The sequence below is a fragment of the Lepidochelys kempii genome, chromosome 6 (genome assembly GCF_965140265.1).
Source record: "Lepidochelys kempii isolate rLepKem1 chromosome 6, rLepKem1.hap2, whole genome shotgun sequence".
In the NCBI taxonomy this organism is placed as follows: Eukaryota; Metazoa; Chordata; order Testudines; family Cheloniidae; genus Lepidochelys; species Lepidochelys kempii.
This window is the reverse complement of record NC_133261.1, coordinates 20,549,656-20,573,598: the sequence shown is the minus strand read 5'-3', so window position 1 is coordinate 20,573,598 and position 23,943 is coordinate 20,549,656. Positions and strand designations below refer to the sequence as shown.

The 23,943-nt window shown below is 46.9% G+C and overlaps 1 protein-coding gene across 2 annotated transcripts in view; it reads left to right on the top strand.

The window, feature by feature from the left end:
* The window catches only part of IGHMBP2 (immunoglobulin mu DNA binding protein 2), an 84,027-nt gene extending 60,507 nt beyond the window's left edge, over positions 1 to 23,520 (top strand). Inside the window, exons 9-16 of one of the 2 annotated variants that reach the window (XR_012159304.1) lie at positions 656 to 838; positions 7,843 to 7,961; positions 12,277 to 12,371; positions 12,888 to 13,011; positions 15,641 to 16,480; positions 17,854 to 18,038; positions 20,021 to 20,226; positions 22,935 to 23,023. Coding sequence is in view for 1 of the 2 variants with exons in the window: in XM_073347032.1 (XP_073203133.1) it covers positions 656 to 838; positions 7,843 to 7,961; positions 12,277 to 12,371; positions 12,888 to 13,011; positions 15,641 to 16,480; positions 17,854 to 18,038; positions 22,935 to 23,126 (1,738 nt within the window). In the remaining variant the exon portion in view is untranslated. Of the gene's footprint in view, positions 1 to 655; positions 839 to 7,842; positions 7,962 to 12,276; positions 12,372 to 12,887; positions 13,012 to 15,640; positions 16,481 to 17,853; positions 18,039 to 20,020; positions 20,227 to 22,934 lie in introns of both variants that reach the window. The other variant, XM_073347032.1, reaches the window with a different exon arrangement.
* Positions 23,521 to 23,943: the final 423 nt, after the last annotated feature.

The following is a 23,943-nucleotide window of genomic DNA, read 5'->3' as shown; positions in this document are numbered from 1 at the left end:
TTAATGAAATATTTTCTGAATGATCTTCTGTCCCTTTGTTAATTGCACACTCCTTGTGTGTTTAAACAGCCGGGGCAGTGGCTTTACTGAGTTATCCACTATCGTTGTTTGTTTGTTTGTTTATTTAGTAGTGTTATTGTAGCATCTGGAAGACCCTGTCATGGGCCAGAACCCCATTGTGCTAGGCGCTGTACAAGCACAGGGCAAAAAGCTAGTCCCTGCATCCAAGAGTTTGCAGTCTAAGTATGGTGGCTCTAGATCTTTTCTGACAGCGTGCTGCAAGGTCAGAATGCATTGCAGCAGAGAGGCAGACATAGATAGTAGTTGTAGAACCCTGTAGAGTTACGCTTTGTGTAAGAGAATTTAAAATGAACAGTTAGAAAAAACAATCCGCATAGTGGAAGCCATGGCTGGTTATAAAACAAGTATATACAGAGATAGTATGATCTATGGTTGGTGTTCGGGACTGGGGCTCTGGGTTTCAGAGGCTCTAATGGAGATCATGGCTCCTAATCTAATAATAATTTTTGAAAGTCAGACAGAAATGTGATGACTAAGTTGATGGCACCCCTTTAACAATCTTTAAACAACCTCCTTAATGGACTTATTCTCCTTGCCTGTTGAGTTTGTCTTGTTAATTGTTCTCCTGGTGCAGGGCTGCAGCAAAGGGTCTTTCTCTCACCTTAATGGAGCGTCTGATTCAGAAATTTGGCGAGAGCATAGTGAAGATGCTGACTGTGCAATACCGAATGCATCAGGCCATAATGCAGTGGGCCTCCACCGAAATGTACTGTGGCCGACTCTCGGCTCACCCTTCCGTGGCGCATCATTTACTGAAGTAAGTGACTTGGCTCTTTTTTTTTTCTTAACCAGGTTTCAGTGAGGAATGGACGTTGTCAGTTAATATTTATCAGCCATTAACAATTTTCTGTCTGTCTGCGATATCCTTTTGCTATTTCTTACCCATTTTGTTCTGATTTCATTTAGCAAACATTGATTTTGTTTTCCCTTGTGCAGCTTACAGAATAGAAACCCACAGGGTTATGCTCTGTTTTGGTTTTTAAAAAATCCTCCTGTGACTTGTTATACAGGAAGGCCTGATCTGCTGCCTCTCCAAGAAGAACTCCCCAGAACAGAGAGCTAAATATTGACTTAGCTATAACATCTGTAGCACTCTGTAAGTGGGTTTTCAAATCCAGCTCTGTTTATGAATCTGTGATTATCTGATGGCTATTGGTGGCCTATGCCAAATGACTTGTCTACAAGTAGGTATATTTTAGTCCTGATACTGATGACAGCATCCCTGGGAAGTGACTTTTGGAAGTTTCTGCCTACTGATATTTGAAAGTAACACTGTAGGACACTTTAATCATGTCTGCAGCATTCTCATGTATTCTGACTCTGGTTTGCTGCCTTTTCATTTTACTGTGCCCAGGTGCTAGTAAATGAGGATCAGATTAATGAAGTCCTGGCAGGTTTGGGGTGAGAGGGATACTGGAACCCTTTTTACAGACTGGTTGGGTTTATCCTGGTGAGATGCTAGAACCCATATATGTGCGGCTGGAGGGGAACCTAACCCTCAAAACTCTGATCTTGCCCTCATTATCCACTCACCGAGCTTTGTCAAATTCGCACCACCCTACCTGCTGTTTCATATATCGGATTCTGTGCGAGGGTAGAAATTTCTGGGCTCTTGGAACCAAATAAGACAAGAGGTTTGCGAGATATGGAGGCTCAAGGGGAAGTGTGTCCCCCTCTTGAAACATCTTGAGTTGACTTGGAGGGAGGGGGTTGCTCAACATATTGTCAAAAACGCCTTTGAGCGAGAAACACTGGCCAAGATTTTAAAAATGGGTAACCAAAATTAGGCTCTGAAATCAGTATTTAGGCACCTAAATAAGTATCCTGATTTTAAAAACTGTTACACCCATAGCAGCACCCACTGACTTCAAAAGGAGCTGCTGAAAGGGGTTTAAAACGTCTGCAGCCATATATGAAACACCAAAGTGTACAGGATCGAAGATGTTCCTGGCTGTCAGGGTTCCTGACCCTACCACCAAGGTATCTGGTGTTTAAATGCCAACTCCTATGATAAAATGATACTTGTGATAGATGTGTAGGGTGAGATTTGGCTTCAATGGGAGCGGAGTTAGGCCAAGGCTGAATGCTTTTGAAAATCTGCCCTGTACTGACGTTCTGTAGGGCAGTGGTTTTCAAACTTTTTTTCTGGTGACCCAGTTGAAGAAAATTGTGAAGGGTTTGTGGTAGGGTAGGGGGTCAGGACTCAGGGCTGACGGTGCAGGCTCTGCGGTGGGGCCAGGGCTGAGGGGTTTGGGGTGCAGGAAGGGGCTCTGGGTCTGAGGGGGTGCTCAGGGCTGGGGCAGGGGATTGAGGCACAGGGTTGGGGCATGGGCTTACCTCCAGCGGCTCCTGGTCAGCAGCACAGCCAGGGTGCAGAGGCAGGCTTCCTGCCTGTCCTGGCACCACGGACCGTGCTTCGTCCCGGAAGTGGCCAGCAGCAAGTCTGGCTCCTAGGCAGAGGTGAGCAAGCAGCTCCGCGTGGCTCTCACCTGCAGGCACCACCACCCTAGCTCCCATTGGCCGGGAACTGGCCAATGGGAGTGTGGAGCCGGTGCTCCGGTCGGGGGCAGCACACAGAGCCCCATTGTCCGTCCGTCTGTTCCCTCCCCCCTCCCTCCCCCACCACCACCTGGGAGCCGGACCTGCTGCTGGACGCTTCCAGGGCGCAGCGCGGTGTCGGAACAGGTAGAGACTAGCCTGCCTAGCCAGGCAGCACCGCCGACGGGACTTTTAACGGCGCAGTCAGCAGTGCTGACCAGAGGTGCCGCGACCCAGTGCCTTACATTCCGCGACCCAGTAGTGGGTCGTGACCCGCAGTTTGAAAACCACTGCTGTAGGGGGTGCCCTTCCATAGAAGCGCTAAGCATTTGAAAGTATGGAGATAACGAGCTACGGTTCCATAAAAAACTTAGCTTTGCCCAGAGAGAAGTCTGTATTTCCTTAATAACCTTAGCTGTGCCCTCAGGGTAGAGTTTAGGTTGTTAGGGAGCCTTACTCTGTATTTCCGTATCTAATGCTTTTTTCAAAGTGTAAATTTGACTGAATTTTTTAAAATGGTAATTTACAAAAGTCAGAAACCAAGAAAATTAAAAATGTTTCCTCCTCCCCTTAAATGCTTGATATCTTTACAACCCTCACTCTTCACCTGGTTCTTCTGGCTGGGGATTTGACATGCATTTTGGAGACTGCTTGCAAAGGTGATTCTCAGATCCCACAAGCTCCTCAGTTTTGCATGCTGGCACTGATCTGTCCGAGTCCAATTTTGCATTGATAAAGCGATTTGTGAGCATATCAAATATGTACATTAGGCAGCAGATAACAGATAAGGCTAACAGACTCCAGCTGTGACTGTTTCTTGGCCAGCATGCATGAATCTGAGAAGAGCCTGCTGCTATGAGTCAGGCATTGCAGCAAAACAGGAAAGCAGAAGGAATCCTGCAACATTTATGCTGCAATAATTAACTATCACCTACTTCTTCAAGCACAGCATAAATGGTAGGGCCAGCAGCCATGTGTGAACGCTCCAGAAAAGAACATTCCAAGCAGATTGCGGGAAGCCGTTCTTACTCAGAGGATAGTAAATGGAAGTAGCCTTCTGGGCAAGATTGACACTTCAGCCACTTGGGTCATTGAAGAAGTGGAAAGGATGCTGTCCTGGGAGAAGCAGTGCCCAATGCAGCCCTCTCTGTGGGAAGGTCTTGGTGGAGGCAGCTAAAACCTTTGGATATGTAGGGTCTCTTATCAAAGGGGGAGCTTGGTAGGTCCAGCCTCTGAGATCTGGACCATAAGCTCCGGTGAAAACAATGCCAGATTATTTAAAGGGACCCTGCCAGTTGGAGTGCAGCCCCTGTAAAGTTGACTTTGATTCTGATGCTGATTGGCATCTTATGCAGGAATACTAACTTACGCAAACACGCCTTGTTCTCCCCTTCCATGTTTGTCTGTTTATTCACCTGTTGCATACTGTCAGAATCCTAGTTTGTGAGCTGTCTGGGGCAGCTCTTCGTGTTGCTTTTCTGTATAGTGTCTATCATGCGGCTGGGGGCCTGAACCCTGCTTGGGGTTCTTAGATGCTACTGCAATAGAAATAATGAACATGAATAATGACAGTAAAGCCCCATGAGACACCTAGCCAGATTTCAGTTAATGGGGGTTTTCAGTAAAATGGGGTTGTGCTATATCAAAAGGATACACTTTGCCTTCAACATCCCTTCATGGTCCTAGTATTTCTTAAGGACCAAACTCTTCTTTCCAAACTTCCTTTCAGACACTACCAGCAGGTGACAGCACACTTATGAAGCTGGAGCACTGGGCTATAAGAAACCCCCCTATCTCACTGTTAAATCTGTGAGGCCATAGTGCAGTATCGCCAACCCTCAGCATTCAATAATCATGAGCCAGTCTCTAAGAAATCCTGAGAGTGGCTTAAAATCCTGAGATTTAAACAAGACGTACATCTTGGGTTCCTTTTATTAGCTGCCTGGTTTCTGAGTCTTTAGGGTGCCCTTTGGTCATGTTTTCAAGATTTTCTCTGCAACCACAAGGGCTTAGAAACTTTTTTTTTTAAATGAAAGATCCGATTCTCCCCTAATTACAAGAATCCAAGGGTGGGCATTTTAAGTGAAACACCAAACATTGTGAGTCCCCCATGACAAAATCACAAGAGTTGGCCACACTGGCTGTGCCTGAGAGGCACCTGACACCTGTGGTTATTGTGTCCAGCTAACTAGTCAGTAAACAAACAAGAAGTTGGGAAATGTTTCTTTCAAAGGAAGTGCAGGAGGCAGTAAAGCATTATATGTATTGCACCAGAACTGAGATTCCATCCAGCATTTGACTGCAGTGACTATCCCGGCTGTGATACTGACTGCAGGATTCTCTCCCTAAAACAATAACACATGGCTGCATTTCAGGTTGCTTTGCAATAGCCAGTGGGTTAACCTTTCCCCTTGTGTCTAAGGGGTTAGCGTTTAAATAAGCACCAGAAATTTTTCCAGGGTAACACCCTGTTCTGCTGAATGCTTTCCTCTCCCAAAGGAGCACGTTGTTTCTCTCCCCCAAAAGACGTATGCAGCTAATTATTCCTCTGAAATGAAGTTTCCAGATTAAGATTGTTCCTTATAATGAGACGTGCTGCAAGTACATTCTTTGGCCTCTAGGAGTTGTCAAAGAATCCGTGTCAACAGGATTGTCTGTATGGAGGAGACTCACCATGTCTGGGTTCTAGACAAATCCTTCAGTGTGTAGGTAAGCAGGCTACCAGCGTGAAGAATAGCAGGACAGATGTTAAAGGGATGGGAAGCTGCTTAGGGTTTGCATCAAGAAAAGGGGGATAAATCTGTCCTGCAGACCAAAGGGGAAGAAATACTTCAGTGAGAAACTGGTTTGCTGCTGCTCAGAACTGGATCTGTGGAAAACATGGATGGTAATTACAGGAATTAACTGTAAATATGGGGGATGAGTCACATTTTTATTAAAATCCAAATGCTGGACTGCAGCATGAAGCCCGAGCAGCTGTGCATTGGGAAGGGAACCTCCATGGCTGGGGGGGAAGAAATCTTCCTCTAGGTCTAAAAGCAGCAATGGAGTGTCTTGGCAGGGTCCAGCATGCTGTGACTGGTAAATCCAGCTCGGCACTCTCCCAGGGCCCCTAAACACCCTACGTGATCCCTTCAAGTGGGCACTAGACCAGTCCTGTGAGGGGCAGCCCTGAGCTTTAAATGATTGTCCGTGAGGCTGCTGTTTGTCTTTGTGCTGCTTCTTGCAAGGCAAGTGGAAACATTGGCTAGAATTTTCATAGGGGTGTACAGGAGTCTGTTGTATCGGTGTTCATTTATGTATGCGCACGTGCTACCCTGGGGACGTCTCTAGCTAGAAGATGAATGAGTGTCAGTCCAGAGAGGAGAGTTCTTTTGTTGTTGATGAAGTGAGTAATATCCAAAGAGAGCCCATTGAAAGCAAAGCAAACCAGTGGAATGCAAATGCAGACGGGCAAACTTACCGAGCTGGAAAATCGTTCAAGTGTTTGGGACTGTGGTTAAGGCCCTGTCTTGCAACTCAGGAAACTTGGGATCAGTTCCTGGTTCTGCTATGGGTTTCCCTGGTTACTTTAGAAAGCCACTTCATTTCTCTAGGTGAAATCCTGGCCCACAGACTGCAGTGGGGCCAGGATTTCATCCTCTGTCCTAGTTCCCTATCTGTAAAATGGAGATAACCCTTCCTTTCTCCCACCTTTTGTGTCTCTTGTCTATTTGGCTTGTAAGCTGTTTGGGGCAGGGACTGTCTCCTGCTATGTGCGTGTACCCCTCTTAGCGCGCTGAACTGCCAAACGGGGCTGGGGCCTCTCGGTGCTGCTGTAATAATAGCGACCTTGGCTTTGTTCCTGTGACATCTCAGTGATGATAGGATTGTACTGTAGGATCAGAGCCTTTGGACTTGCAAGTGTACTTGCCTTGGAGCTGTCCAGCATTCTGCTGGTTTTCTACTCCAGCCCTTCCATCTCTTGGTCCATTCGCAGACTGTGAATTCAAGGAACAACTCTCTTGGGGGATAAAATGTAACTTGTTGATGTAGCTTCTTCGGATGCAGAAATGACATGAAACCAGAATCCCTGGCTAGTTACCTGGCTGGTGCGTTCTGACTCGACTGACATCACAGCAGTCAAATTGCTACGTCTTAGAACACTTTTAAAGTCTCTTCCTCCTTACGGTGCTAAAAGCTGCTGCGGAAAAAACCTATTTCTGTAGCTTTACTGTCTGATGCTAGTAGAGTGAAATACTAACTCCCATGCTCTCTACTTTGGTTTGTATTAGAAATGATTGCAGTTCATAAAAAAGTAGTGTGTGGTTTTTACATAATCACAAAGTTTTTAGGGCTGGCTGGCTAGTCCGGGCTTTGGGAAGAAGCAACTGCCCAGTGGTGCCCATCACCCCTCCCATTGGGTGGCTGGGGAGAGGCGTTTAAGGGGCTGTTACGACGTAGTCCCTCTGACCAGTGTTCAGATCAGTTTTTCAGACACACAGTTCTGCCACTGTTGAACTGCCACCATCTTGGAAATTGATATATGGCGTGGTCACAAGTCTGTCTTGCAGTGCATTGCAATGACCATCATCTTGGTCAATACCAGGGGCTGAACGTGGGGACACAAGAGCTAAAGGTACGAGCCTTTGCACTAGCTGAAGAGCCAGGCTCTCAAGCTGAAAGCTAGAGCAGACCCATGTCCTCTGTGAAACAGGCGCTGTCCAGGACATGTAACACACCCAATGGGTTACATAGGGTGATCCCGGAGCTGCAGCATTCGTCGCACTCTTAAAGTGATGCAATACACGGCAATTAGAGCCATGTCATTACAAGTGCAGCATGCCCAGAACGTTGAGGAGTGGAGAAGGGGATCAGGGAGGCATTATATAACATAGGTGGGGAAAATGAAGTAGAGAGGTGAAGGGACTTGTGCAAGGCCATACAGCCGAGCTGAGATGAGAATGCAGGAGCTCCTGACTTCCAGTCCTGTGAGCGTTCTTGTGCACCGTGTGACATACAGACCTGTTTGAACTTCCCCTCCAGAGTGGATGCCTCTGTTGGTCTATAACCTTGCCTGTAGCGGGTGCTATATAATGGTTTCTCTGTCTTACCCTTGAGACAAGAGTCTCTTTATTCGCCGTGTCAGGGGCGGAGGCGGGAGGCAGAATGTTTGATCGGCTGTCTGATGCTGCAGTGTTACTTCAGTGTTGTTAATTCACTCTTTTCCACATAACCCGTTAGGGACCTGCCGGGAGTTGCTTCTACAGAAGAGACTAGGATTCCATTGCTGCTTATAGATACAGCTGGCTGTGGCTTATTTGAGCTTGAAGTGGAAGATGAACAGTCTAAAGGGAATCAAGGTACTGTTGCTTCACAGGATGAAAGATTTGCTGACAGGAGTAGATTGTCCCAGATTCCCAGCCCTTTAGCTTGCAGCCATGCTGTCCATTCACCCGCTAAGTCATAGCACAGTTCGGAGGAGAGTTCAGATAACACCGGATAACTTTCTATCAGCGGAAGTTGGAGGGTTACTGAGTGGATGATATTGAAAAACAAGATACTGGCTTTTACAGGGATACAGAGACGGGTCAGCTGGCAAGGACTGCCAGGAACTATGTGGTGGTGTCTCCTGTGGATGGGGTTAGTCCTGTTTCTTTAAAATGCTGGAAAGAGCAAAGCAATAAGATGTAGTACGTCAGATGGAAGGAATGCCAGGGGCTGCTGAAGGATATTTATAGTGGCTGATCAACCAGCCCTGCCACATCCCAAAGAGCTACCTACGGACCCCTACAGAGCTGGGCTCAGTGGGGCACAGGGATAATTGCCCCTCCCCATGAGCTCCTGCATCCTCCCCACCCAAGAGTTTTGCTGTGCAGGGGTCAGGTTTTGGGCCGCAGAGCGCAGTGGAACTTGACGTTCTTGGGCTGCCCCGTGTGCTGGGACTGAGAGCAGCAGCCACCTTCATGCCATTAACAGCCTTACTTTAAAAGGATAAATGCCTCCTGTCAGCTCCCTCTCCCTTTTGGACGTAAAATGCCAGGGGGGTGGCACCCTGCCATGGAGAGAGGGCAGCAGGAACAGTGATATCAGCATGAGCTTTCATAGACAGTGACAAACCTCTTTATTACTTGGTTACCAATTCAGGGAGTGGAGCCTAATCAAATGGGTCACACCGTTTATTACCCACTCTTCCCATCATTATGAGATTCATTTCCTTAAGTGCATGGCAGTGACTGTTTCCTAGGCGAATCGGTTGTGTACAGCCCTTGTCCTCTGGAGTTAAGGCCTGCATCAATTCCTTTCCAGTGCTGTCTGATACCTCCTTTCCCATCTGTGACCATCTCTCCCCTTCCTCTTCATCTCTTTACCCCAGACCCAACCGCACACCCAGAGTGAGAGCTGAGTCCTCTGAATCCATTTCTTCTCTCCTCTGCTTTAGTCCAGATCCAACCAGGACTCAGGAGTCCTGAGGGCCCCATCCTGCTAGGCACTGTACATACCCACAATGAATAGCCAGTCCCTGCCCCAGAGAGCTTATTATGATTTGGAACCACTTCTCCTCTCCTGCTGGAGCCGCTTCTGTAAGTGCAGCTCCTGCCCTCCTCTCAGAAGGGACAAATCAATGTCTCTTGTAACTCCATGGATCAGTCGGCCAGGAGTCTGGAAACAGGAAGAATGGGCCTAGCCCCCTGCTCTGCTGGCCTAGAGCATGACACTTGGCATGTGCTGCATGCATTGGGGTTTCTGGGTGACGACACAATGGACTAGGACCATAGCCACACCAGCTGCTGCTCGTTAGAGGTGGAGAAGGCTGGAAGAAAACAGACTGAATCGCCTTGGATCAGATAATGGGGGTTTAAATACCACACAGATTGTCACACCAGCCAGGAAATGGTGGGCAGAGCTGTGAGTTTTCAGCACGGAGTATCACCCTCCACGCTGAACTCCCATTTGGTTTGTGCTGTACAGTAGTCTACGGGGTTGTTGCTTTAATTGCCTTGGAGTATCACGTTGTCAGATCTTTATTGTAACACATTAGGTACATAAACCTCTACAGTTAAATGGGACAGTAGCGGTTCCACTATATTAATATAATGAGATTCCAAACAGGGAGAAAGACCAGAGCACTGGGGACAGCGTTTTATGTTGACAAATCAGTTGGGCAATAATGATGAAATGTTATCCCTTGGCATTACATAAAGCAGTGAATTTCATGTCTTTCCTGTATCTGATGGGGCTCACTTAGTCCTGTGTTTTTGAAAGATTGGCTTATTTTGATTAGTGTACATCGTACATAAATGTTAGGAAGGAGAGCAGAAAAGCGAGCAGCTCTGACTTCCTCATACCAGCCATTTACACAGTGTATCATGGTGATGCTTGAACACTGTAATCGTCTGAGACCAGAAGTAAAAGCCCTCTCCCCCAACCCCTATATGATGGCTGCTAGTATGATAGCACATCCTTGCCTAGATTTCAAGCTCTCTGGGGCAGGGACTGTCTTCTTTGTTAGTTGTCTGTGCAGTGGTATATCGTGCCTGGCGCAACAGATCCCTGATCCTTGACTGAGGTTCCCAAATAATAACCAAGCGTACCCAAAACTTTTGGCTTCTCTGGGCCAGCGATGCTGTGGACTCCCTGCCCCACACGCCGTCACCTCTACAATAGCCTGGATTTTTTCCTTGTTCACCAAGTATCTATCTGCCACATGGCAATGCAGCTTGCTTGACAACTAGGCTGCCCATTTCAGGGATTAATTTTTTTTTCTCTGCTCACTAGCCCAAATCCTGTGCTTGGAATGTGCATGACATTGAAAGTTCCAAGTGTCACGCTTTAGTTTCCTGGGTCTGAATACTGCTCTGGCAAGTCAGACCTTAAGAGAACATCGCAGTCTTTTCCAGCTCGGCCTTTTTAACCTTCTTTCAATTGAAACCTATCTTTCTCGATGAGGTACTTTTATGACCCCCGTTACCACAGTATCTGAGTGCCTCACAATCTTTATTTCTCCTCACAACTCCCCTGTGAGGTAGGCAGTGCTATTCTCCCTACTTCATAGATGGGGAACCAAGAGACTGAGTGGCTTGCTCAAAGTCATGCAGGAAGTCTGTGGCAGAAGAAGGAATGGAACCTCATCCTCCTAGGTCCCAGGCTTGTTGCCCTAACCACTGGGCCACGCATCACCTCAAAGAACCTAGTTTTAGCAATTAAAGCTCTGATTCTGCAAACTTACGTGCTTGGCTACTCACTTGCAAAAAGTTAAGCATTGGCATAATAAGTGTTTGAAGGATCAGGTATTAATACCGTCTCCCATGAACTTCTAGAGCTAGACCAGTGCTTTGGACCATTGAAAGCCAAGATTCCAAGCTTCTAGACAGAACCCTGTGTACTCTGTGACAAACTGGACCTAAATTCTGCAATAAGATCCCTGGACTCTGCCACATTCTGGTGTGGCAGACTGGAAATTCAATGGCCATTACCTTTAAACAAAAAATTTGATTTTTAAAAAATATTAAATACAACCATAGGTAACCGCCAGTCCAGCAGCCCCCAGGGTATTTCTTTTCATGTTAAATTCAATTTATTTTTTGCTGTCCCCATATTTATAGTTTTCAATAGGCAACTGATGTTGGTATTGACAAAGAGTAATTGAACTATAGAAGTTGCCAAGGGTTTGGTGTGTGTGTGTGTTGGGGGAAAGCTGGAAGTTTTGGCAGTTGAGCATGACCCTCGGTTTGTTAGGTTTGTAAGTTTTAGCACTGAGGAAGGGGTGGGAGGTATTGTGGGATAGGCACATTAGCTGGCTATTGCTAAAATGATTAATGGGGAAATAGTTAACAATGTTCACATCTACATCACCTTCTTCAGGATTCAGAGTTAACACTCATTGAGCTGAATGAGGTGATTTTTTCTTCTCAGAGCTACTGAGTCAGGCTCTCTGCAGCCTCAGGAAAATAACATTGCATCTCTTACACTTGGATGGCATTTTCAAGGTTGTCTTCACAACCATGGGAGATAGAAACTTTCTAATTAAAAGTTTAGATTCTAGATCACAGTGTGAGAGAGGGTAGATTCTGCAGCAAATTCCATTGCTGTGTAATACACAGGGCCCTGCTTCTAGACAAGATAAAGTACTGACAACTGAAATCATATCTGAATTGAAATGGGAGGATGGGAAGAAGCCTGATAATCAGAATGCTGTGATCATATATTTAAATGGCTAGATATCTTATGATCTGGGAGAGCTAGAAATAAATGGACACGAAACTGGGGAGTCCTAGCTTTCCAGCAGTATATAGCAATAAGCTCCATCCAAGGAGATCGTGGGATGGAATCCATTAAGACTGTCACTGATCCTCTGTCTGACAGTGCTTTTTTAAGCACTGGTGCAGGGGTTACTATTAACAAGCCCTGTCCTGTCTCTGACATTTTCACTGAACCCTGGAGCTTTCTGTCCACGCTGGTGCCATGATATATAAATCTGACTTTATGGAAAATGTCCAAAGTCCAGAGGGTGCCTTTAAGGATGCAGTTGAGTTAGTTTGGAAAATGTAGCTTTTCTTAATCACTGCAGCAGAAGTGAGCAGTTGAGTAGCCATCACCTTTTGGCTTTACCTGTCAACGTTCCCTGGAGTGAAATCGCCTGTTCTTGATTTACTGCTGGGTTTGTTTTTTCTCTAGGGGAAGTGCATCTTGTTGGCTTGCACGTCCAGGCTTTGGTGGAAGCTGGTGTTAAAGCAAGAGACATTGCTGTCATTGCTCCTTACAACCTCCAGGTGAGCGCACAGTACCCCCTACACAGCTTTTCAAGCTGAGTGTAGAATGAATACACCAGAACAAATCCAGATTCGTTGGTATTTTAGAATAGTACTTAGTATGTTAAAGGTTCAGAGCTCAATAACCAATCCTACCTAACTCTCCCTAGTATCCTCATGTTGCAGATGAGGATGCTGAAACAGAGGGCCAGCCCTCTGCTTGTGTAAATGGGTCTCACTTCAGGGGAGCTGAACCAATTTTTACCAACTAGGGATCTGGCCCAGCAGGATTAAGTGACTATTCCAAGGCCACAGAGGGAATCAGTGTCAGAGATGGGACTGGAACTAAGGTGGTTCTTCACTAACAGTCCCATGACCAGTCCCTTGGGTAATAGTCCTCCCCCTTAGGATATGCAAGTTCAGGCATGCATGAATATGGAGGAAGGTGGGCACCTTCCAGGCGGGGGAGATATTGTTTTCATCCTTCTTATCTTGCATTTACCTTGTCCTTAATATGTGCATGTCCTTGTTTTTCAGGTGGACATGCTAAGAGAGCATCTTTGTCACCGATATCCAGAGCTGGAAATTAAATCTGTAGATGGCTTCCAGGGACGGGAGAAGGAGGCTGTCGTGCTCTCCTTTGTGAGATCCAATCGGAAGGGTACGTGTTCCGTGCTGGACAATATTTTGGGGGAAGAGGAAGCTTGATCACATAAGGAAATGGGAATCATTTAACAATGCAAAATTCTGTGTTACCAATTCTCGTGAGTTTTTTATTGCAAGCCTCTTGAGAGCTGGTGTTTTTTTTCTGAAGTCCTGGCTTTTAGAGCCATGTGATTACCTGAGAATCACAGCTCTCTTTTTTTAAAACAAGTAACTTTGTAGCCCTCATTATTGCAGAGAAAAGCTTGAAACTATGAACCCCAAGGGCTCACACAGCAGAAAGTAAATAAGAACTCAACATGTATTATTTTTAAAATCTCATGATCCATACATCCTCAAAAAGTGAGGAGAATGGCTTGACTCACCATTTTTGAATCCTTTGGGTTGGCAGTCCTGCACTCACATCACTGGCTTCCTACTTGGATGCAAGCCCCAGGCATTCCCCACAGAACACTGAGTTCCTGGGGAACCCTGTTTTTTGCAGGCTTCCTCCCTTAGAGAAAGAGCAACCCGAATCTGCTATTGTAAATAATGCATAACACTGTTTGTTTTCAGAGAAAATCTAGGGCAGAAAATTGGAGTCTTTCCTATCAGTGAATACAGCGGAAGATAATAGCTGAAATGAGGCTAATCACCTGAAGCTGGAAGTCTTCTTCACTGGAGGTTTTCACAAAGAGACTGGGTAGCCATCTGTCTTGGATGGTTTAGACACAACAAATCCTGCAGCGTGGCAGGGGTTAGACTAGACGACCCTTGCGGTTCCTTCTAACCCTGTAGTTCTTCTTAGACTCAATCTGCCCCATGTAATTGGGGCCCATTGCAACACATCTTGCGCTACCTGAACCATAAGGATTATCATTCAGAATAATTTCTATAGCACCATAAATGTGCATCCAGAGGTGAAAGTAAGCCGGTACGGTACAGTACAGTGTACCGTCAGGAGCCGGTACACAGCTGACCGTACCGCAGGGGGCAGCTTCCCTAGGCCGGCAATTTAAAAGGGCCTTGGGCTCCCAGCAGCGCCAGAGCCCCTAGCCCTTTAAATCGCTGCCAGAGCCCTGGGGTAGCAGTGGTGATTTAAATGGCCTGGGGATTTAAAGGCCCCGCCCCTTCTGCCTGATGCCCCGCCCCACCCCTTCCGCATGAGGCTCCCCCCAGCTCAGGACCCCAGCCCCTCCCTTAAATTACTTACACCCCTGTGTGCATCACACCTTTCAGACACAGAGCGAGACCCAAAGGGCTTACGGTCTAAGACAGTTACAGACAAGACATTGAACAGTGGTTAGGGAAAGGGAGGGGTGCAGGGTTTGAAGAGTGAGAGAAGGAGTTGGGAAGGATTCATGGAAGAAGTGTGAATTGAGAAGAGATTGACGGAGAAGAGGGGGCGTCAGTGGATTAGAACAGGCTGATGACTGAAAGCCATTAGTAATCAGGGACTCACTGCCATGTGATGGCTCTCGGTGACTTACCCAGAATGAATTCAGTATAGGTGGCTACATCCCCAGACTCCCCATCACAGTCTGCCCCTTTTGTCATCTAGTTGGCATCTGAGCAGAGGCGTCACAGTGGGTGACAGCACTTCACTAAGGACAGGAGCCCAAGTCCTATTTCCCAAGGTGTGTACATCACAGAAACCCCACATTTTGACACTGCTGGCAGCCTCTGCCCAGGGAAGACCAGCAACCAAAACGCCAGGTCATGGAGCACAGAGACGTGGTCACACGCAATTAGCTATTAAAATCCAATGTGGCTTGATTCGTTCTGTATCGTGATCCTCAGGTGCTCAGAATGAAGCTTGTCACCTTGATCTGCGTAACGTTTATTTTTCCAGTTGTCTCCGATTTATCCATCGAAGCAGGAGACTTGGGAGCCGCCCACACTGGCCTTCTCACTAGCTGAGCTGAGTCATTCTGGCATTTGCTATCTATTATTACTGCTCCTTGAGAAAATAGCCAGAGAGCAGAAATAGACTGGGGATAATCTCCTACGTGTTTGTTATTTTTAACCCTTCGTGTGTGTGGGTATGGGGGAGAGGGTGTAGCTTGGGATTGGTATATTTCTCTGCTTGAGAAAGTGAGACTAGTATCGATAGCTGGAGACAGACGGTGGGTGGGCAGGTGCCGTGAAGGCTGATTTCTGCCCGTGTGTCATAATCCTAATATGCAGCTTCCCCTTCTATTTCAGGCATTTCCTGCTGTTGCTTTCCTGAGCCCTGATTATAATCCATTCAGACAGTAGCTCTTGTATGCATTTATCTGTTCTCTGTCACCTGTTCGCTATATAAGGATTGTTAGTTCCATTTAGCAGATGGTGAAACTGAGGCAGAGGTTGAATGACAGGTCCGAGGCCATAGAGGGACTCAGTTTCCAGGACTGGAACTCCGGAGTTGTTGCCTCCCAGCCCCATGGTCAGGCCACTAGATCCTGTGCTCCCTACTATCTCACTCTGCAGCCAGTACAATATCTTGGGCCAAATCCACAGCTGGAGTAAACCCCTGGAGTTCCAATGATCTGTGCTGATTTACACCAGCTGAGGGATCTGGCCTTTAGTATGGAAACATTGCTGTTTGCGTGGCCAACCACCCATGCTGTTGTTTCTGATGGCCCAAGGGGTTTTGTGTTTTGTAGGCGAGGTGGGTTTTCTCGCTGAAGACCGGAGGATAAACGTGGCCGTGACTCGGGCACGCCGCCATGTGGCAGTCATCTGTGACTCACGAACCGTCAGCAGCCAGGCCTTTCTGAAACGGCTGGTGGATTATCTGAGTGAGCATGGGGAAGTGCGGACAGCCTTTGAGTACCTCGACGACATCGTGCCAGAAAATTACTCTCACGAGAACTCTCAGGGTCATGGCGAGCAAGGGGCAGGGCCTAAAACCAGCACAACCTCTGCTCTGAAACCTCCATCTGAAGGCCGGAAATTCAAATCAAATCCAGTGAAACCATCCACACGCAAGCCAGCAGCAGGTCCCTTGCAGAGTGTGAAGGAGGCTAGGGTGGAAAGACCAGAGATGAAAGACAATTCAGGCAAGTTCAGAGCCATGATGGTGGAGTTTCTGGAGAGCAGCGAGATGCAGTTGGATTTCCCTTCATCCTTAAACTCGCACGACAGGATGCTGGTGCACCAAATGGCCGAAGAATATGGGTTGCAGCATGTAAGCACCGGGGAGGGGGGAGAGAGGTACATCAGCATCAGCAAGAGAACCACCACCATCAGCTCCTCTCCAGTGAATGCGGGTGGCAGTGAGCAAACCTTGCCTGCCGAATCTCAAAGCCCTGCAAAAGAGGCGCTAGCCCTTGTCAAGAAGGGAGGAAACAGCATAAGCTCTGGGAAAGTGGATCTGAAAACGCTGCACCTGGAGAGAATGCAACGGGAAAAAGCCAAACAGGAAGAGAGGGTCAGAAAGAATCAGGCGCTGAGCACCAATTTGAAGGAAATAGCTGGAAGGAAACACAAAAATGAAGCCAAAGGTAGGCCCCTCCTTCCGGGGATTTCCAGGGCTTTTCCGCTTTAACGCTTTCCCCGCCTTTAGGAAGATTCACTATTTCCATAGCAAAAGCCAATCACACTGGAGGCTTCCCATTGTCACTGCTCCCTGGGCTCTTCTCAGAAGAGCCGAAGAAAATTAAGCTGCCCAGCTCTCGCTGAAATTCAGTGGGTGCCTAACTCCCTTAGGCTGCTTTGAAAATCCCAGCCTAAGACTGTAGCTATGTCAGACCTCTGAACATTGCACTGCTTTAGTAAAGTACTCCCAGCTACAGCCTGTTTCTCTGCCTCTGCTCAGGGATAGAACAGGCCCTTTCTGAATAGTGCCCACTTTGGCCTACATGGGGAGAAAAGCACCGTGGCACGGCCAGGGTTGGCCTGGGTCAGCTGGCTCAGGGGGCTTGGGCTGTGTAGACATCGAATGTCTACACGGCAATTTTTCAGCCCCGGAGCCTGAACCCAGCGAGCCCCGAGTCAGCTGACCCGCTAGCCAGGGGTATTCTATCCCCAGAGAGACGTAGTCTTGGACAGTTGCCATGAGATGGGGGATTCAGTAGAATTATTGACCATCCTTAAATGGAGGGCGTGCAGGGCTCTCATTAATTCCCTGCGTTTCCCCTCAGGGGGTGAGCTTTGTATGCATCCATAGAGTATCTGACTTGACTTTCAGAAAGGTCACTGATGCTCATCTCCAAAGAAATAGCTCCTAGACGATCACAGGCTGGGGCCTGGATCTGTTTGTTGTGTAGAATGGTTTGGGAGCGGCACTCACCTGCTTAGAAATAGGCTTATTGACACATGGGGCAAACGCTGGCGTGTCGGGGATGACGAGAGACACATGGGGCAAACGCTGGCGTGTCGGGGATGACGAGAAGGAGCTAGAAGTGTTTGAGGCTTAAGGTCACATGAGTCTTTAAACCAATGGCCAAGCTCCTCTAGCACAAGGAGCCCGCAACAATCTGTTTCAGCATTACCAGTGAGTGTCCTAACAATGCCCAGTCAGCGGAAGGCAGATAAACACCAGGGTGGTGAAGAAAAACAGAGTATGGGAACAATCGGAACGGGTTACAATCTGAGATGTCTGCTACCTACTGTTAGATCTCCACTACTATGCATGTGTGTCAGTGGCCTATGCCATTTGGTACATCTCACTGTCGTATCTGGCTCTCCGCAACTGTTCTCGCTGATCAAGTCTGGTTGGCGGCGTTTTGGGGCCAAATCCTCTGCTGGCGCAAATGGGCGAACCTCTCTGGAATCTATAGAGCTGCATAACACCAGCAAGGAACGTAGCCCATTGTCTGTTGAGTTCATTTGCTTATGTTCAGGTAACCAGTTGGGTTTTTCCCTGGACTTCTAGGAAAGACTGTGGTTAAAACCGGAGCGGACAGCCCAGCTGAGGAAGATATCGATGCCCTGATTTCTGCTGCAGTGAAAGCTGACAGTATATGTGGTTTCCCCAGGTGTCAGGCCAGCATTACCACCTTGGGACAGCTCTGCCTGCATTGCCACCAGCACTACTGCCTCCGCCATCACGTCCCGGAGGTATGAGCTGTGTGTGTCCGCCTCCAACAGCCCCGAGGGGCTGGGTGAATGCAGGGGGCTGAGCCGTGCCAGGAGCTGGCCGTCTGCTTGGTCTCTTGGCCAAGCTTGACCCAAGATGAATTTTTACTAGCTGGGATCGTGGAAGTGACTTTCCCAACTGAACATTCTGAGGCCGATTTCCTTAGCCTTGCTCTTGGCTTCTCAGAGAAGTTTAAAATGAGGGCTCTGCTCCTGGATCTGAGCACCTTTTCGTTCCGGAGGAAACCCTCTACATCAGGAGCATTTGTAAAAAGTGAATGCAAAGAGCGTACAGGTTTTGTTAGCCGTACACAGGCTACAAAGTCCTCCTGGTGGTAGCTGCTTCTCTCTTACTGATCTCTGACATTCACATTTCTAGAAAATAGAAATAGAAAAAAAAGAAAGGATGATCTTGGCACTGGATTGGGGATCTGAAAAGGTGGATTTCATTCCCAAGTCAATTCGGGCTTGATCCTGCAGAGCTGCTGAGCACTCTGGCCCCAATAAAGCAAAGCATTTAGGCATGTGCTTACGGGCTTTGCTGGACTGAGACCAGAGTGCTCAGCAGGATCAACCCTTAAATTCTCTTGGCTTCAGATCCCCATCTGTAAAATGGAGATAATAGCACTTCTGTCTCCCATCCTTGGGACTGTGTAGGTCGGGGTGGGCATACGTTTTGGCCCAAGGGCCACATCAGGGTGCAAAATTGTATGGAGGGCCAGGTAGGGAAAGCTGTTCCTCCCCAAACAGCCTGGCCCCCACCCCCATCCGACCCCTCCCATTTCCCGCCCAATGTCTGCCCCCCTCAGAACCCCCAACCCATCCAACCCCCCTTCTCCTTGTCCCCTGACTGCCCCCTCCCAGGAACCCTGCCCCTTACCGCCCCCCGGGACCCCCCCCCCATCCAACCCTCCCAGCTCCCTGCCCCCTGACTGCCCCAACCCCTATCCACGCCCCTCCCCCGGACAGGCCCTCCAGGACCCCACCCCCTATCCAATCCCCTCTGTTCCCCCTCCCCTGTCCCACCCGAAACTCTGCCCTATCCAAGCGCTCCCTGTCCCCTGACTGCCCCCCTGGGACCTCCTGCCCCATATCCAACCCCCCCGCTCCCTGCCCCCTTACCATGCCGCTCAGAGTAGCATGTCTGGAGCCGCACTGCTTGGCCAGAGCCAGACGCGCTACCCTGCGTGAGCGCGCAGCCCCACCGCCCAGAGTGCTGGCGGGGCGGCGAGCTGAGGCTGCGGGGGAGGGGCTGCGGGCTTGCCTCCCCAGTGGGGAGCTTAGGGGCCAGGCAGGACGGTCCCATGGGCCACATGTGGCCCACGGGCTGCAGTTTGCCCACCTCTGGTGTAGGTAGGACAGTATCTAACACCCTGGAGCCCCGGTCTCCGCTGGGGAACCTAACCACTACTGCAATACTGGTAATAACCCTAATGCAACCAACGCTCACCCTGCTGGAATGTGAGTGAGAAAGAGAAGCGAGGTTATGGTTAGCCCCCAGAGAGATGAGAAAATGGAGCATTTGCTCCTGTTGGTTTTTTACCCAGGGCTTTGTTTTGTGCCTTAGCTGTTTGGACTGGTTTGAATTGTTTTCTGTTGATGGTAAAAAAAAATCTCCTTTCACCTTTTTCTCCAGCAGATACTTGAGAGAGGTTTTACTTGCTGTCAAGGTTCAGGTCCAGCATGTGTTTTGTTTCCAAGCATGGGAAAACACTTTTTCCCCGATCTCTGGTTTTACTATTTTTATATGTAAGAAGTGAACAGGGTGTACAATTGTGCATGTCCTTGGATTCAGTTACTAGACTATGCCGTTAGAGAGCACTTAAACCCAGATCTGAGGGTAGGCAGTGTAACAATGGGTTAGCGCTGAAATAATGCAGCTCTTTGGAGTCCTTTCCCTCCCACTGAGTCTGAGTCACTTCCTTTCTGCAGATCTCACCTCAAAACCTTTCTTTCCTCTTCAGCTCACAATTAACACTCAGGCCTTGTCTACGCTCTGGGGGGAGATCAATCTAAGTTACACAACTTCAGCTACGTGAATAACGTAGCTGAAGTCAACGTACTTAGATCTACTTACCGCGGGGTCCACACTACACGATGCTGACAGGCGTCTTCACTAGACCCGCTAAATCAACTGCCGATGCATCGATTGCTGCGCATTGATACCCCGGTAAGTGTAGACAAGCCCTCAGTGTTCTTGCTGTCCATGGCATCTTGATGTAGAAGATGCTCCTTAAAACCCTCTACCTATATTAATATCAATGCTTAAGCACTGAAGCATGAGGTTTAATATCCCTTCAGAATTTTTGTTGTTGTTAATTATAACAACTCAGGATAGTCTTGAAATTAAAGGAACTAGAGATTTACCCATTGCTGCCAGGGCATAGCTGGGATATGAACCCAGAACCTTTGGAACTGGAGGCCAGGGCCATACATGTAAGTCACACAGGTAGTTAGGGTTCAGAATTGAGTAAACTCAAGTAGCTCATGGTCACTGGTTCTAAACTTCCCTGTTCTCATACACCTAATCAGTTCCTCCCTTTCAGTAAGTAGATCTGAGGAAGCTTCTCCTTGTTTGGAGATTTTGATTTCTGATTCAAAAAGTTGTGTCCACATGTTTGGCTGAACAAGTTACCAAGCCAGTCTCTCTGTAAACTTCCTCCATGCTACTCTTCCAATGCACCCGAGTCTCCGTATTCCTAGACTGGACTTCTCCTGAGCAGGTTTCCTGCTGGGCCAGATTGGATGGCAGTTTGATCCAGTTTCCACCAGGAAATATGAGGATACCACCAAATTGATTTGTCATACATGCCACGCCCAGAATCTGCACTCAGCTCTGCAGAGATGAAAAGCGAGTACATATGAACTGCCTGTGCCACCCTGTCAGATATTCATAGACTTTAAGGCCAGAATGGATAAGGGACTGTTATGACCATCTAGTCTGACCTGCATAACACAGGCCGTTACATCACCCAGCAGAGTATCCTCTGTACTTCTAAGAACCTAGCTGGTTCTGTAAACTGTCAGTGTAGATTATTCCACTGAAAAAACAAGATATATTTCTATGGCAAAGAATATTTGTATTTATGTTAATTCAGAATCTAGTTTGGACAGAATTTCATTTCATGCAGAATCTAATTGAGATCCTTTCTTTGATGAATTGTAATGAAGAATTAAATGGGAATTAATTGTAAGGATAAAATCTGCTTCACTACCTTTTTGTTGCTTGTTTATTTGGGTTCAGCAGGTCAGACTTTAGTCTGATCTAATAAGGGGCCAGGCTTGCCATTAACATCAAACCAAACCTCTTAGCTCCTGTTGGGATTGATGTGCATGTGGGGACTGAACAGTGTTTATAAAGGGTCCAATTTTTTTCCTAATAAAGACCCCAATTCAACAAAGCACTTAAGAGTATGCCTATCTTAAACACGTGTAAGTCCATTCCTATTCAGCAAAGCCCTTGTTAAATCCCATTTAATGGGATTTAATATGTGCTGTTTAAGAATTTTGCTGAATAGGCTTGATATTATTCAATAGTTTAGGTACATGCTTAAGTACCTGGCTGAACTGGGGCCAAAGTCAGTGACAAAACTCCCACTGATTTCAAACGGTACCAGATAGGGCCCCAAAGGTCCCAAAATGCCGATTAAAATGACTTTGTGCAATTCCATATTTAATCTCCCTCGGTGATCTTTAGATGATATACATCATCTAAGTGAAGATTTTTGTAACTGTCAGCACTGCAAGCTGTTGCTGGCATCTGAAAACCCAGCTGTGTTCTCTCTCTCTGGCCATGTAAGCCGTGGTTACAAAGACTCCAGAGTAAGAATTTAGATGGCAGTAATTTAAGTGGCAGTTGCATATGGCAGATCAGAATCCAGTTCTTTATTCCTTAACATTTATTATTTATATTATTGGAGTTCCTAGGAGTGCCTCAGTCATGGACCGTGACTCCACTGTGCCAGGCGGTCTACAAACACTGAATAAAAAGATAGTCCTTGCCCTAAAGAGTTTACCACCTGGCCCTGTAGTGCTAAATAGCAAAAATGTTTGTCATGTCAGTAAAAGAATCAGGTAATATGACTCTAAGGGTCTGTCTACACTGGGAAAATGTCAAATTGGTTTTAAAATAGGTTGAACTAACCCGATTAGATTAGTTTCAGCCTGGTTTTAAGTGATTTAAGGTGGCCTGACCCTGTCTTACAGAACCAGTAATGATCTTAAAAAGAGTTGAGTGAATCAGGCCACCTTAAGCAGAGTCTTCACTACAGTTCTGTCCAGTTTTGAAACTGGTTTAGCTGACCTGATTTTAAAACCAGTTAGAAAATTTCCCCAGTGTAAATAGGCCCAAGCACACAGAAGGGGCAGATATTTGAATAAAAGGTGCCTTTTTTTCCCCCCAAAGTCACTTTTCTGACTTTAAGTGCAATACCTGCTTGATAAGACCTATTTTAGATGCGTTCCCTCAATGAGAGCGAAAAGAAATAGCGGACATTAACACCGCAGGTTAGAAAACAGAGTTAATATTTCACCAGATGGTATAAGAGAAGTTTAAAAAATCCGGTGACTCAGATGATGGAGCAATGATCTCCCAAAATGTTTAGACTTTGTGAAGGAAATACTTAAGCTGTCTAAAGGGATGATTTAATTACTGTGTGTATTCTATCGGGCAAATGACTTGTGTATTTTGTTTCTGAATTAAAAGAGCTATAAATAACCAGTGGACATTTTTATGGACTGTGAAGTATGCTCAAGCTTAGAAGTCTGCATGAGGAACTTCAGATTCTAACAATGCCACTCATTCATAAGGCATCTTCTGGGTAACATCTTAGGGCAGTTCCAGGTCTGCCACCAAAATTATTGTTTTGTCTCCTACAGGTTCATGGGTGTGGGGAGAAAGCCAAAGCACAAGCTCGGCAGAGAATTAGCAGAGAAGGAATTCTCTATGCTGGGAGTGGATCAAAAGACAAGTCACTGGACCCAGCAAAAAGAGCTCATCTCCAGAGGCGCCTGGATAAAAAACTTAATGAATTGACCAGCCAGAGAAAGAGCAAAAAGAAAGACAAATAAAAATGAGGGATTTGCTTTCAGTAGAGTCTGAATTCCATCATGTTTCCCTTTTGGGACTGATATTCCAGTTGAACACACAGGGATGTGAAAAGCCAATGGAGATCTTAAGTCTATGGCCTTTGTAACTTGAGTTCTTACTGTGCTGAAGACAGAAAAAGGACCTTTTCGTTTGGAAGTGTGTAAAGCTTAGAGCTGCTCTGTGACTGTATGATGTGCTGCAAAATAAATATCAGTCAAGACCAATCTAAAATGCACTGCTGGTAAGGGTGGGGTAGGGGAGGAGGGAAGGTGATTTGCTTTGTTTGGCTCATGGTAATGTATACGGAGAGGATGCACGGAATTACAATAAAGAATGGTATAAAACCCCGTAAGCAGTAAGCTGTCAATGTGACATTTCATTGTGGTACTCTAATAAGAAGTTAAATGTCCATGGGTTATGATATGAGAACCTCATAACCAGTGGGGTGGGAACAACTTAGCCTCAGGTGACTATGCATTAAGGAAACAACAGAATAAAAATCGTATAACCAATTCAGTTTCTCCAGCCCAGAAATCTCACTTGTGTACTGAAGAACAAACAAGATTTTTGAGTCAGAATGAAATGAAATTTTCCAGGTCACTCAACCGGGTCTTTTGTGCTAACCAGTGTGAAAAGGCAGACAGGACAAGAGTCTTCCATCTCTGAATGGTAAACATTTTAGCTGCCACATGTGCCCGTCTACTAAACATTTTAAATGAATTGGAATATGATCAGGCATATTCTAAAACCTTGACCACAAGGTGGAGGTTGAGTGAGCCAATGGCAACTTGACAGACC